Raw genomic sequence first — 12,719 nt, 5'->3', positions numbered from 1 at the left:
TGCCCCAAGCGGGCGAGAGGAGCGGGAACCCGAGGGCCCCGCAAGCAGGAGCAGCGCAGCTGGCGCGGGCAGTGTCGGGTGGATTTTCCGAGGTTTTGATGCCTGCCAAGGACTTCATTGCGTCGGTGATCTCGGACGAGGTGTACGTGGGTGGAAAGGGCTCAGTTTTTAACCCCCCGAGTCAATAAACGGCGCTTGGCTGCTGTCTGAGCAGCCTGTCGTGTTGGGAGCTCACGCAGAATCCCTTTGACATTTGAAAATAAGATCTAGTAAATAGGAGCTGGACTATCCCAGGTGCATCTCTTGTCGTAAGGAGTCTCTGACAGCACGGCTGGCATTTTAGATTTAGGGCTGCATGAGAGGCATGATTTTGTAGCGAGCGCGACGCTTTTCTGGAGGATACAGTCCAAGGCGGTGACTCATCTTGATGCTCTAAAGAAATAACTGCTTGTAGGGAAATGCAGGATAAATGTTTTGATTTTTAGAGCTTTCCTCATAGGCGGTGCTATCCTGGAAGGAGGCAAAATAAATCCGCAGGAAGGAGAGCTGCAGGAAAAGGGAGGACAGCTCCGGGGTGTTTGCTCAGCGGAATTTACTGCTCCTCTTGCAGCGTCGCGTCTCTGCGCGTGGCCGCGAAGGTCGTCTCCGTAGCCAGGCGCGTCGCGGCCGGAACGTGTAGGAACAGGTATAGGAGCTGCTGTGCTCCGGCCGAGCAGCTTCCAGGGAAACCCCTCGGCAGTGCTGCGCGCTGAGGTGTGACGGTGGCTCGTCCCCTTAATTTATCCTAACAAGGGTAATCGAGGATGCTCTGGCTGCTCCGTCCTCTCGATTCGCTAACTAACTCCCTGTTTGTAGGCTATCGTATCCCAACAAATCCAACGTGATTAAGAGCTCGGTTCCGCAGAACTCACTCGACTTTGGCAACCCCTGTCTCTGACATCTCAGACTTCGATCTCGCTTGTTTTCTCATGGAGGACCTGTCAGTAACGAGACAGGATGTGGTCGTGGCCTTGAAGGGCCATCATGATGTGGGTACGGAGTGATCCCCGTTTCCCCAGGAGCAGAGTTCTGGAATGAGCTTCCTTGCCTCCGTACAGATTGCCTGAAGTGCATCGTGCGCATCCGAAGCTGCTACGCGGTGTTTGGGCAGCAAAAATACAAACCCGTCGCGTTTGATGTCACACTTCATGATTCATGTCCAAGGTTTTGGAAAACATTCAATCAATCCGGACCAGGGAGAAGATGGGAAGCGAAAGGCTCCGTTTTCTGAATGCCCCTTTTTGGTCCGTAGCTGCACGGTGCTGTCAGTCAGGCTGCAGCGGTTGGCAATTTGTCATCTAATACCAGAGAAAAGCAACAGCTTGACCCGTTCCGTCTGGGAGACCGGCAAATCCGCTTCGTGGGAGCTGGAGCAAGTTCTCCCAAACACTTGGTTTGTCCTTGTGTCCCTTAAGACATTGGGGTCTGACTTGGGTGTGTGGTGAGTTGGGGTAGCTGGTCTCTGTTGCCCACTTTGCTGGTGGGACACTAGTCTCCACCTGTGACATCTAGTGATAGGGGCCGAGGCGGCTGAACCAGCTCATGCCAAGGCCTCAACCACATGGTAGCGAACGGAGTGTCCTTGGGCTACCAGCCCTCGGCTGGACCCACCTTGGAGTTGGTTCTTGCTGGACACAGTGCAGCTGGTGAAGAGATTTGGCCCTCAACTCGAGCTCGAGGAGTCTCCTAGGCGGTGGCACGGGTAGAGGGCCCTGCTGCGGCGAGGGCACGCGTGCCCCGCAGCTCTGCTCGAAGCCGGAGCAGCGCGGTTTACTGGCAGGCTGGTGCCCGTCGCCGGGTGCCTGAGCTCCTGCTCGGAGCCTTCTGGAGGATGCGCCGAGGAGCTGCCAAGCGGGACATATGGCGAGTTTTGGGGCAGGCTGCGGAGTTGAGTGACGTCTGTTGGCAACCTGGGCTTGAGCAAGCGGAGAGGAGGATTTAGCTGCACGCGACGTTGTTCTCCAAAACGCTCTCCTGCCAGGCGGCCGGTCTCGCTGGAGCCCGGCGTGGCTCCCGCCGTTTTGGCGGTGGTGGAAGGTGTTGCTGGGATGGGACGTGGTCCGGGCACCCCCGCGGGCTGGCCCAGAGGCCGCTCTGTGGCGCGTGGGTGTTTGGGGCGTTACCCCAGCGCGGTGCCCGCACTCATGTCCCGCCGGCGCAGGAGCCACCGGGCCCCTGTTGCGCAGGGGTGACGTGCCGGGGCCACGTGTCGTCCTGACACTGCTCCCTGTACGTGCGTCTCCCTCGAGCTCAGGCTAGAGCTCGTTCCTGGGAGTTGAAAGTAGGCTTTTAAATTGGAAACCAAGGAATTAGGAGTCCTATCTTCCCTCCCTTCCCTCTGCAGTTGATTTGGTTCTTTTTATCTCTTTTTTCCTTGTGATGCATGCTATTTTTTGGCAATTTTCTATCAGTTTCCTTCTGTCTCTGCAGTTCTCTTGCTTCTTTTCTCTATTCCTCTCCTTCCTGCTGCCTTCTTCCCTGCTTCCCATAGTTCATTTGCAAGCAGCTTGTCCCTGTGATTCCCTGCACCTCATCCTGGTAGGGTTAGGATAAACGGGAGCCATTGCTCTGGCTGAGCTGCTCATCTCCCTTCGGAGCGTGGCAAGCAAGTCCCGGTGCGCCTGTGCCCACCTGCCCGGGCGGCCCTGTCCCCTGTGCCAGCTGCACCCTGCGCGCCCTCGTCACCCTCAGCACCGCGGCACCCGCCGGACCTTGGCAGCCCGTCGCTTTTTGTGCGTGTATTCAATAAATGGTGCAAGTGCATCCAGAGAGCTGCTCAGTTTGCCTTGCCCAGCTCCTACACTTTTAGGAAAAAAAAAAAAAAAAAAGGCATTAAAAAGAGCTCCTCACCCCCGCCAAGGGAGGAAAAATAAATAAATAAATAAATACAAAGTCACAGTTGGGAAAACGATCGCTAGAAAAGCAGCACTGTTGTGAGGCGGCCGGCGCTCGCTCGTGCACGCAGCCGCCGGCGCTTTTTTGCGAGGTTTTTGTTAAAAATACCCGGCCCCCGTGGGAGTGCCCCGCTCCCCGCGGCCGGGAACGCGCCGCTTGCTCACAATGCTCCGCACCGGCAACTTGGCTTCCGCAGTTTCCTGTTATTTGAAAGGCTGTGTCAGGCACAGGGCTTGGTGCAGGGTGGGTTTTTTTGTCTTTATTTTCCTGATTCAGTGGGTGTGCATGTACATGTGTGCGCGCAGAAACCCGGACAGGTATTTTGGACACCCCATGCCCATATTTTGGGCATTTTTTGCCTAAGCAGGGTGAAAAATGGGGCATTTTTTTGCCTGATAGTGGTGTCTCTGCCTCCTTGGAACGCCTGGTCCCGCAGCGGGCAATGACAGATTGGCCACGTTGTTACAGGGCTGCTGAGCAAACACACCCCAGCCCGAGCGGCGTTTTGTTTTCTGATGCGTCCCCCGCGCTCCCGGCTTGGTTTGTTATTCTGCGGATAATCCTTCCTAACGAATCCGCGGGAGATTGATGGGGATAGCTCGTTATGCACTTCCCGAGCAGTTTCCCTGTAATTCTGTAGCGGCAAAATGCACCATTAAAGGCAAAGAGCCATGGGAATGATGGGACGTAATTAGTTGTTGCTGTAATATTTTTGATTGAAAGTGTCTCGATACTGTAAGCGGCTCTTTCGAAAGCCGGCGCTCTCGGAAACTATCAAGACGAGCGGTGCTTATCGAGTGGGAGAGGGCGATCCTGCCCTCCTAACCCGCCCGCCTCTCCAGCGCCGTAATTAAAATGTCTGGCGCTCGCGGGAGGCCTTTGAGGGATGTCACGGTGAGCAAAGTGCTGGGCCGCGGCGCTCGGGCCGGCCTGCCCTCCTTTCCAATTAGGAAGGAAAACCCGGCGGAGAGTTGTCCGGAATCAAAGGCTTTTTTGGAGGCGGCTGCGCGCTGCCGTGCTGCCTGTCTCCGTGCCTGCCGCGGAGCTGCCGTGTGCTTTAGTCCTGCTTTGCTCATTCCCGAGCGGTGCAGAGCCCGGCATGGAGCGAAACCTTACGGAGCTGCATCCGTGGGCGCTCCTGGGGCTTTTTGCAGCTGCGTTAAGAGGTTCTGCATCCTTGCGCTTTGGAGGATGCAGGGAGGGAGCGTGTCGGTCCTGGTGACGGAGGCCGTGGCGCAAACTCTTGCGGTCGCGACAGCCGTGGGACGGCAGAGCTGAGACGTGATTTCGGTTGCTGCTGCAAGGGCTGGTGCTAAATAATAGAGCCTCTTGGCGTTTATTTTTGCATTGTTCCCTCTTCCTTATAGTGCTGCCAAAGTTGGAGTGAAGTTTCCCGAGCTGTGTAGCTGCTGTAGGCTGTTTTTGCTGCAACTCTCAGGGGAGAAACAGGGTGGTGGGGGGAAGAAATTAGCTGTTTCTGAACACGAAACGCAGGGGGAAATGTGGTACTTTGCTTGTGTCCTGGAGCCGTCTGCCTTTAGAACGGGCAGGGACTGCTCAGGGGCTTCCGTGTGTCTCTTGGCATGGGCCTGAGGCGCGTTCCTGCCATTGTGGCCTCGTAGCAACGAGGGCTGCTGCTGCTTTGGACGAGGGGCTGTGTCCCTGAGCCGCCTCTTGGGAAAGGCAGCAGTGATGGACGCTTTCCCCCAGCCTCCCTGAGCAGAAAATTTGCTGTTACCTCTCTCCCCTCTAGAATGTGGACACAAGATTAGGGGCCATTTGCCCCTTGCCAGACTTGGAAGACGTCCTCGCTCTCCCTGCCCGCTGCTTGCAGGCCGACGGTGGGTCTGTGCACGCGGCAGACCTGCCTCGATCTGCACCTCGGAGAGGGGCTTTTGAGAGACGAGCTTAGCTCCGCTTCCCGGTGCTGCATGAGGGTTTTCCTTGGAAGACTCTTGCGAATCTTTGTTGGGAAGAGCTGTCAAGAAGATGGCATCAGATGACAGGAAACAAAAAGCTCAGCGCTGTTTTGTCTCATGCTGCTCTGTTCAGCCCTGGCCCCTCAATATTTGTGCTCCCAGATCGTCCTTTTCCCCTGTAGTTGGAGGCTCGCTGCCTGCTCCTGCGAGATGCCACTTACCCACCAGGGATGTCGCCTCCATGTCGGCCCTGGGCACATCCCGCGTCCTCCGCAGAGGAAGGTGCGGGCAGCCCCACGAGCCCGACCAGGCAGCGCGTCCTCCCTGCCCGGCTCGTGTCTGGAGCAGGAGAATCGCGCCGCAGATGGGTACTCTGCGCCGCAGAGAGTATGTTCGTGCATCCTAATTGCTGGCATCTTTACTTGTTACTGGTGTAATTGTGAGTAGACGTTTGTTTTTGTATTGATAATTAGGCAGTGGAACAGATGGTGGAGGCTTAGTTTAAAGTAATGTGTCCATTAAAGAAAATCTACTGTATACGGCTGAAGATTCCTCGCTGGAGCAGAGCTCAGCTCGCCCACGCTATCTCGGCGCCCTGCAGCGAGGCCTCCGGCCGCCGCGCGTGCCCGCACGCGCCTCCAGGCAGGGCCGTGGCCGCTGCCAGATGAGCGCCTTGCTGCCTGCGGAGCAGCCGGGCGCGCGGCCATCGCGGCGGGAGGTGCCCTCTTCTCGAGCAGCCGGGGCCGTGGGACCAGCTCGGTGCTGCTGAGCGACCTACGGCGGCTGAACGAGACGGGGCCGATTTGGGGGCTCTCCGCGCTCTTCCTGCCTCTTCCCCTGCTTGCCCCGGTGATGGAAGGGCAGCCCTCGCCTCTGGGGCACCAGGGCCTGCCCTGTTCCCTTGGGTGCTGTGTGTCTATAACCTGCAGGAGGTCCCTTGGGTGGCCGGCTTGGAGCTCCCAGCAGGGCCTGTGCTACGCGTCCCCCTCGATGGGCACCTCGGCTCCAAGGACGCAGGGAGAGGCAGGTCCTGGCAGAAGGAGGCCGCGTGTCTGCTTGGGGAGGCGAGGTGGCATCCCCGGCAGCTGGCTGGGCAGATCCACCCGTGCCTTGAAGGCGCCAGCACAGGATGAAGAGGGAAGGGAGCCAGATGCATAGATAGAGGCTCTGGAGAGCGTCCGTGCCTGCTGGCACCCCTCTTGGTGAGCGTGAGGCTCAGGACGACCTCACATGCCGGCGGTGGTGCCGAGTCCAGCAGCTTGGCGCGCTCACCGCGAGGCACATCTCGCCTCGCCTGGAAAATCCTATTATACGGATGTGGGTGGAAGGAGGCTCTTGATTACCGCAGAAACACAGGGATGGCATTGAAGGGCCCAGCCCCACCCAAGAGGGTTGTCCTGTTGATAGAGAGCAGCTGCGGGACGGGAGTTTCATGGGACCTGATCGTTGATGTGTTAGATGGAGGGAGGCGACGTGTCCCGTGGCCCAGCCATGCAATGGTGTCTCCCCATGACCTGGAAGCCACCACTGCTGAGGCTGGGGCAGATGGCTCCTCCTGAGGGCATGTTGGGATATTGTGGTAGGGAAGAGCTGGCTGGTAGAGCAGGGCTGGGGTGCAGGGGCCTGGGTGTTCAGCTCTGTTCTGGTATCAGTGACACAATCCATGGAGGTCCTAGGTGTAACCCATGGTGTCCTACATCAGGGCTTCCTCTGAGGGGGCGTGAGCGCCTCTGTTTCTCCTTCTCTTTCCTGGCTTCCTGAGGGCCACTGGAGTTGAGCTGTGGGCAGAACAGGACGTGGAATTGTCAGGTTGGGCCTGCGTGCCCGGCAGCTCTTCGGCCTCGGGCAATTCCGACTGACAAGGCTCACCTTTCCACGGACCTCCAGCCCGTGCTCGCGCCTCCAGGGAGCGGGATGAGCCGACCGGGACCCACAGCGGCCTCCGCACTGCAGCAGGGGCGCTCAAGTGGGGTCGATGGCTTCACACCGGGGAGCAGAGTGCGGGCAGCTCTCCTAGACCCTGTTCCTGGCGGTTTGGGGTCGTGGCTTCATGTCCGTCAAGCCCCTACGGGTGCGAGCCACATGGGCTGCGCCATCGCTCCTTGCTGCGTCGCTTCCCCCATCTGCAAAGAAAGCTCTGGGGCCGCAGGAGGGAGAGAATGGGAGGAAAAGGGCATGTTTTGGGCTGCGAGAGGGGAGGAGCTGCCCAGCTGGCCCTGCTTTCTGCGGGCTGCCCCAGCCGCTCTGGCTCACGGGGCTCCAGGTGCAAACTATTGTTCCTCGGCCTTGTGTTCACGGAACCGAGCCGGAGGGCTGCGAAAAGGCTGCCGTTCCTGTGCTGCCTTGGCCAGTATTCGGCAGAGCTGATGCTGAGTGCATCCTCCTCACAAGGGTTTTATTCCCGAGTGCTGGAGCCCCTTGGTGCTTGCAGGCTTGGGGGCGGCTCCGTGGAAGCGTTTGGCAGGAGAGGCAGGGTGGAGGCTCCCCCGGTCACGCGCGCTTCCCGTCCCGGGCGGTGACATCCATGGGAGTCGCTTGTTTCCCGCTTGCTGGAAATGTTCCTGGGAAAAGGAGGAGCTGCTGCCCATCCTCATGCCCGCTTTGCTCCCGCGTCTGGGCTGGACGCAGGGGGCGGATGAATCTGCTGCAGACAAATGAACTGGGAAGGTTTTTCTCATCTGCTGTTCTGTGTCATCACCCTCACGGTTCTTCTTGCTGTGGCGTTAGTTTGTTCCTGCCATGCTCGCACGCTTGGAACTTCGTTGACAGCCCCTGGCGTCGCTCATGTGTTTCTGCTCTCTTGTGTGTCCCCAGAAACCTTGATGGATACCCGGACGGCGACGGCGGAGCTGGGCTGGACAGCGAACCCGCCTTCGGGGGTAAGTGGGGCCTGCGAAGCTGCAGCCTGCCTTGACATTTGCAAGACCATGACAGGTTGTGCTCCTTGAAGGGTTGATTCAGGGGGCTTGTTGGAAGCAAAGCGGTGGGCAATGCTGGTAGCCTCCTCCATGCAGGCAGGGCCAGCCGGCGCAGGAAGGAGGTGCTGCCCCAAGCAGCCCTCCCTCTGGAATAACGGTGCGGATACTGTTCCGGGAGTCCTCGGCCCCAGGAAAACCTTAATCGGTTGCCCCTTTGGTGCCCAGCAATGACGCTAATGGGAGCAACTTTGACTTATTCTGGGAGGAGAAAGAGCAAAGATGATGCTGTTTCCTCCTAGGCTGTTCAGGTCTTTTGGGATATCTCTGTCCTTCAAGGGATGTAGTTTAACAAGTCGCATATGGTAGCAGAGAAAAAAGGTTCTTAATGGGGACAGGGGAGAGCAAGGTTGTCCCTTCCGTTTTCCCTTGCCTCACAAGGAACCTTTGAAGAGTCAATGAATGAGATCCAAACGGGGAATATGAAGCGTAGCTGCTCCCTGCCCACCTCCCCAGGGGTCCAATCCCAGCCTACAGCGCAGCATGACAGGAAAAAATGCCAAGGAAGCCCTTCTCCTAAGGCACATCTGCATGGTTTTTTTTGATGCTGTGTAGATCATTAGAGCAGAGACGTGGAAAGCCACCGCTTCCTGAGAGCGCGTGGAAGAAGTCCAGGCCAGGGCCAGTTAGGAATCACCTCCTGCTCTGAACCCTTGATTTGGTGCTTCCAAAGGCGTGAGGCAGTGAAGCCTTCCAACACCTTGGGGCTTGAAGCTGGAGGCACCAAAACCGCTTGGGAAACTCTTGACCAACCCCTCTCAGGCCAAATGTTGATGAGGCCAGATGTGGTGCTAGCTGCTCCTCGCGTCCTGCTTCTTGGGTGGTGACAGTTATCCTGTGCAGGCAGGGACACCCTCGTGGCAGCTGCCTGCGCGCTCCGTCCCCGGGCTCTTGGGCGCTGCGGTCTCTGCTCTGTGCGACGCACCGCGCAGGACTGTGCATCTTCAGACTCCTGTGATCTGGCCCCGGTGCCTGGGGAAGACGGAGCTTCCTTCTGCGCAGCCGGGTCCCTGCACGCGCTCCTCCCCTCGCGCTTTGCCTTCCAGGTAGACGTTCAGCTAAGTCACTGTTCTCCATCCTCCCGCTCGTGCGTTCGCTCCCTTTCTGTACCAAAAGGCTTGTAATTAGGAGACATTAGCAGGCTCAAAACAGCTTTCATACCTGGAACATCATCCATAATTGCACTCAGCAGTGCTCTTCCCTGGCTATTAATGTCACTTTTATGAAGTAATGAGGAACAAAACACCCTGAGGCACTTAAAACATCTTTTTTATATAATACGAGTCTTTGAGGAATGGAAGCATAAAATAACCTGACTCACATTCCCCTGACAGAGAAAGTGATAGACAAAGACAGTAGCAGACGGGGGAGAAGATCAGTTGGAAAGGCGGGTGTGAGCTTAATAGATGGGCCTAACAGCTTGATGGGTAGTGGGTTGGGTAGCGATGGATGCAGCAGTAGGGGTGACGCTCAGGTGGGCCAGCGGTGGGTTCCAGAGATGGATGGCTCTGTTAAATCAGCAGAAATAAAGAGGTGGATAAATGCCGCGGAGGAAAATCTAGTCTAGTTTATTTAGTTAGGTGTATTATCTTGGTAGGCTCTTTCAGCGCGGAGGGTTCAGCCCCGTGGCCTGAAGTACGTGGTACCAGCTGTGAAAGGGTAGGAGACAGAGCCCTCCTTGGGGCTCGGTTGGCTTGGCAGGTTTTCTTGAGTTAACAGCTTCCAGGGAGTTACCCAAGCTGGGATAGTCATGGGATAGTCTAGCACTTAGGAGAAGCTCCTGCTCCAGCTTGGAGCTTGCTGGTTTGTGTTTATTGGTGATATGTGTGTATATACGGAATTAAAATAAAATACGTATTGCTTCCTCCGTCCCTGCACCGAGACAAACTTCTGTTTTATCAAAACAAAAATGTATCTTTAGGAAGCTCTCACGAGTGGTGTTACAGGGAGCAGGGGCTGCCGAGGTCGCCAGGCCAGGCCTGGCCCAGGATGCTTCAGAGAAGGGCAGATAGTGACGGGTAATGACTGATACGGCCTTGCCGCCATCAGCGGGTGACGAGGGGAAGACCTGGCTGGCCACCGCGAGATGCTGTGCGGCCCCCAGCCACGGGGAGGTGGGAGGTGAGGCCAGGGAGGCCGCAGAGGCAGGAGACAGCAGATAAGGAGCCAGCGGATGGGTGCGCTGCTAGATGCCTTAGCGATAAGAAACGCGTAAAAAGGGGAAACAGAGTCAAAGAAAGGAGGGAGAAGAGCAGCTAGTGCGTGGGCAAAGGGGATCACGACTACCTGATTGTGCGAGGATGCTGAATTAGTCCCTCGCGGCCCAGGATGGCGAGAGGGCGAGCTTGGCCGTGGGGACAAGCTCGCCCGTCCTCATCGCTGCTTTGGTAAACATCGCGTAACAGCAAGGCCAACCTTGAGCTGTGATCTTTGCTTAAGCTTACGAGAGCTCAACAGCTAGACCCAGAAGCAAATATTGTGACTCATTTGCTGGCAGCGTGTACTGCGAGAGCGTCGCCTTTTGGAGGGGGGAAAAAAAAAAAAACGGTTTTGGTTTTATTTACACCAGTGCTGCAGTTCACAAGACGAAAGCTTGGGGAGCAGGCGGTTTTTGGAGGGGAAGGAGGAGGACTGAGGTTGCAGCGTAGGCCGCGCAACCGGGGCCGGCTGTGCCCCCAGCGCCGGGGTGCCGACGCGCGCCAGCGTTTCTGTAGTGTCACGCCTAGAATTATGCAGGATATTCACAGCGCTGCTTAAAGACTTGCCATATGAATAATGCTGTTATGAGGAGACTGTAAACATGGATTAGTCGAAATGAATGGATTATGAGGTTGTAAATCTGTCGGTGGGACTCTAATGTCATCGTAGGCTATTCACAGTTTGCTGCTGTCCCTTAATTGAAATTGTAGCCAAGATTATATTAATGCCCTTCTATAAATCGAATTGCAAATCTATATTCTCTAGCTTGCAGCTGCAGTGTGGCTTTAGTTTTGGTTGATTTTATTTTATTTTATTTTTTTGCTCATGGAAGTGAGACTGCCCCTCCTCGCACCTGGGGTCCCTCAGGCCCTGCAGCCCTGGTGTTGGCTTGGTCTTCATAGAGACACGGTCTCCTGTCGCAACCTCACAGCATCTCGGGCCTCCGTGGGCTCGTGGGCCACGCGCGTTCCCTCTGCCTCCCGCTCACAGCCTCTTTCTGCTCCTTTCTGCAGTGGGAAGAAGTCAGTGGCTACGACGAGAACCTGAACACCATCCGCACGTACCAGGTGTGCAATGTCTTCGAGCCGAACCAGAACAACTGGCTCCTCACCACGTTCATCAACCGGCGCGGCGCGCACCGCATCTACACGGAGATGCGCTTCACCGTGCGGGACTGCAGCAGCCTCCCCAACGTCCCCGGCTCCTGCAAGGAGACCTTCAACCTCTACTACTACGAGACGGACTCGGTCATTGCCACCAAGAAGTCGGCCTTCTGGACGGAGGCACCCTACCTCAAAGTGGACACTATTGCTGCCGACGAGAGCTTCTCCCAGGTGGACTTTGGGGGCCGGTTGATGAAGGTGAACACAGAAGTGAGAAGTTTTGGGCCCTTGACCCGCAATGGCTTTTACCTGGCTTTCCAGGACTACGGGGCTTGTATGTCTCTCTTGTCAGTCAGGGTCTTCTTCAAGAAGTGCCCTAGCGTGGTGCAGAACTTTGCCATCTTCCCAGAGACTATGACGGGCGCAGAAAGCACCTCGCTGGTGACTGCCCGGGGCACCTGCATCCCCAATGCCGAGGAAGTGGATGTGCCCATTAAACTGTACTGTAATGGTGATGGGGAATGGATGGTTCCCATCGGCCGCTGCACTTGTAAGGCTGGTTACGAGCCGGAGAACAACGTGGCTTGCAAAGGTAAGGTGGTCGCTTCCGCTGGCGTCTAAGGAACCATGGAGCTTTGGGAGGTCTTTATGGAGCACGTGTGTGTAGGCTACGTGTTGGCATTGGGAATGCTTGCCTGGAAGACCTCGGTGAGCAAGGAGGCCTTGGAGGGAAGGCATTGACGGGAAGCGGCGTGTAGGGACATTCAGTAAAAGGAGCTTGTATGTGTGTGTAAATAGAGCTGTCGTGAACACAAGCCCTAAAGGGCTGAAGCCAATGCTCGGTGCTTCTTCGGGGGTGTTAAGTGGCTGATGAGTGCAGACAGTCCGTGCCTTTCTCCTCGTGGAAGGGCATGGACTAGCGTTGCTCTGTGGGCGCTGGGGTGCGTGGAGGTGCTTGTCCCCATGCTGCGATCCGTGGCCTGGGACAGTCCAGCGCGGTCTCTTGCTAAATGGACGGGGCTGTGAGGGATTTGTCTGGGAGGTGTTCGCTGGCCGAGCCGCTTGTATCCTGTTGGTCGTTCCTGAGCAGAGCCTTGGAAACTGGGCACCTCTGGCTCTTCTCCAAGCTGTTTTGGGCGGTGTAAATACTGGGCATGCAGGGCAGAGCCAAGGAAGGGCTGGGGAGGAGGAGAGTTCCACTAGCTGCCACCTACGTGCTTGGAAAAAGGGTAGTGTCCTGCCATTGGAAATAACGATGGGATACTGCAGGGGATGTGGATTTGTGCCTCACCTTCTCCTGCACCGTGAAATGGGAGGATAAATCTGAGGATGGGACCCGTGGTTGTAACTCCTTACGGATGCTGTATAGCAGAATTTTCCAGAACCCTTGAATTTTTCCTCCTCTTTTTTTTTTTTTTTTTTTTTTTCTCTTCAAGCTGCACATTTGGCCCAAACCAAAATCTTGCTCAGAATGTGTTATCCCTTTGTGAGGAATTGAAGTGCTCCTTTTTGAGGAAGATTCTTTAACAAACCAGAACGTTTCTGCACGGCATTTTCCCTCTATTGACTCAACAGGAAACCCACATGTT

At 56.5% G+C, this 12,719-nt stretch overlaps 1 protein-coding gene across 1 annotated transcript in view; it reads left to right on the top strand.

Annotated features, from left to right (window-relative positions):
• The window catches only part of EPHB1 (EPH receptor B1), a 48,389-nt gene that overhangs the window by 9,746 nt on the left and 25,924 nt on the right, over positions 1–12,719 (top strand). The window contains exons 2-3 of the mRNA XM_088530260.1: positions 7,668–7,732; positions 11,041–11,722. Of these exons, the coding sequence (XP_088386386.1) occupies positions 7,668–7,732; positions 11,041–11,722 (747 nt within the window). The remainder of the gene's footprint in view (positions 1–7,667; positions 7,733–11,040; positions 11,723–12,719) is intronic.

Source organism: Tinamus guttatus, unplaced genomic scaffold (genome assembly GCF_059628265.1).
Source record: "Tinamus guttatus ecotype Peru unplaced genomic scaffold, ASM5962826v1 Tinamus_guttatus_pri_ptg000364l, whole genome shotgun sequence".
Classification (NCBI taxonomy): domain Eukaryota; kingdom Metazoa; phylum Chordata; class Aves; order Tinamiformes; family Tinamidae; genus Tinamus; species Tinamus guttatus.
The sequence above is the reverse complement of the archived record's forward strand: the minus strand, read 5'-3'. Positions and strand labels throughout refer to the sequence as shown.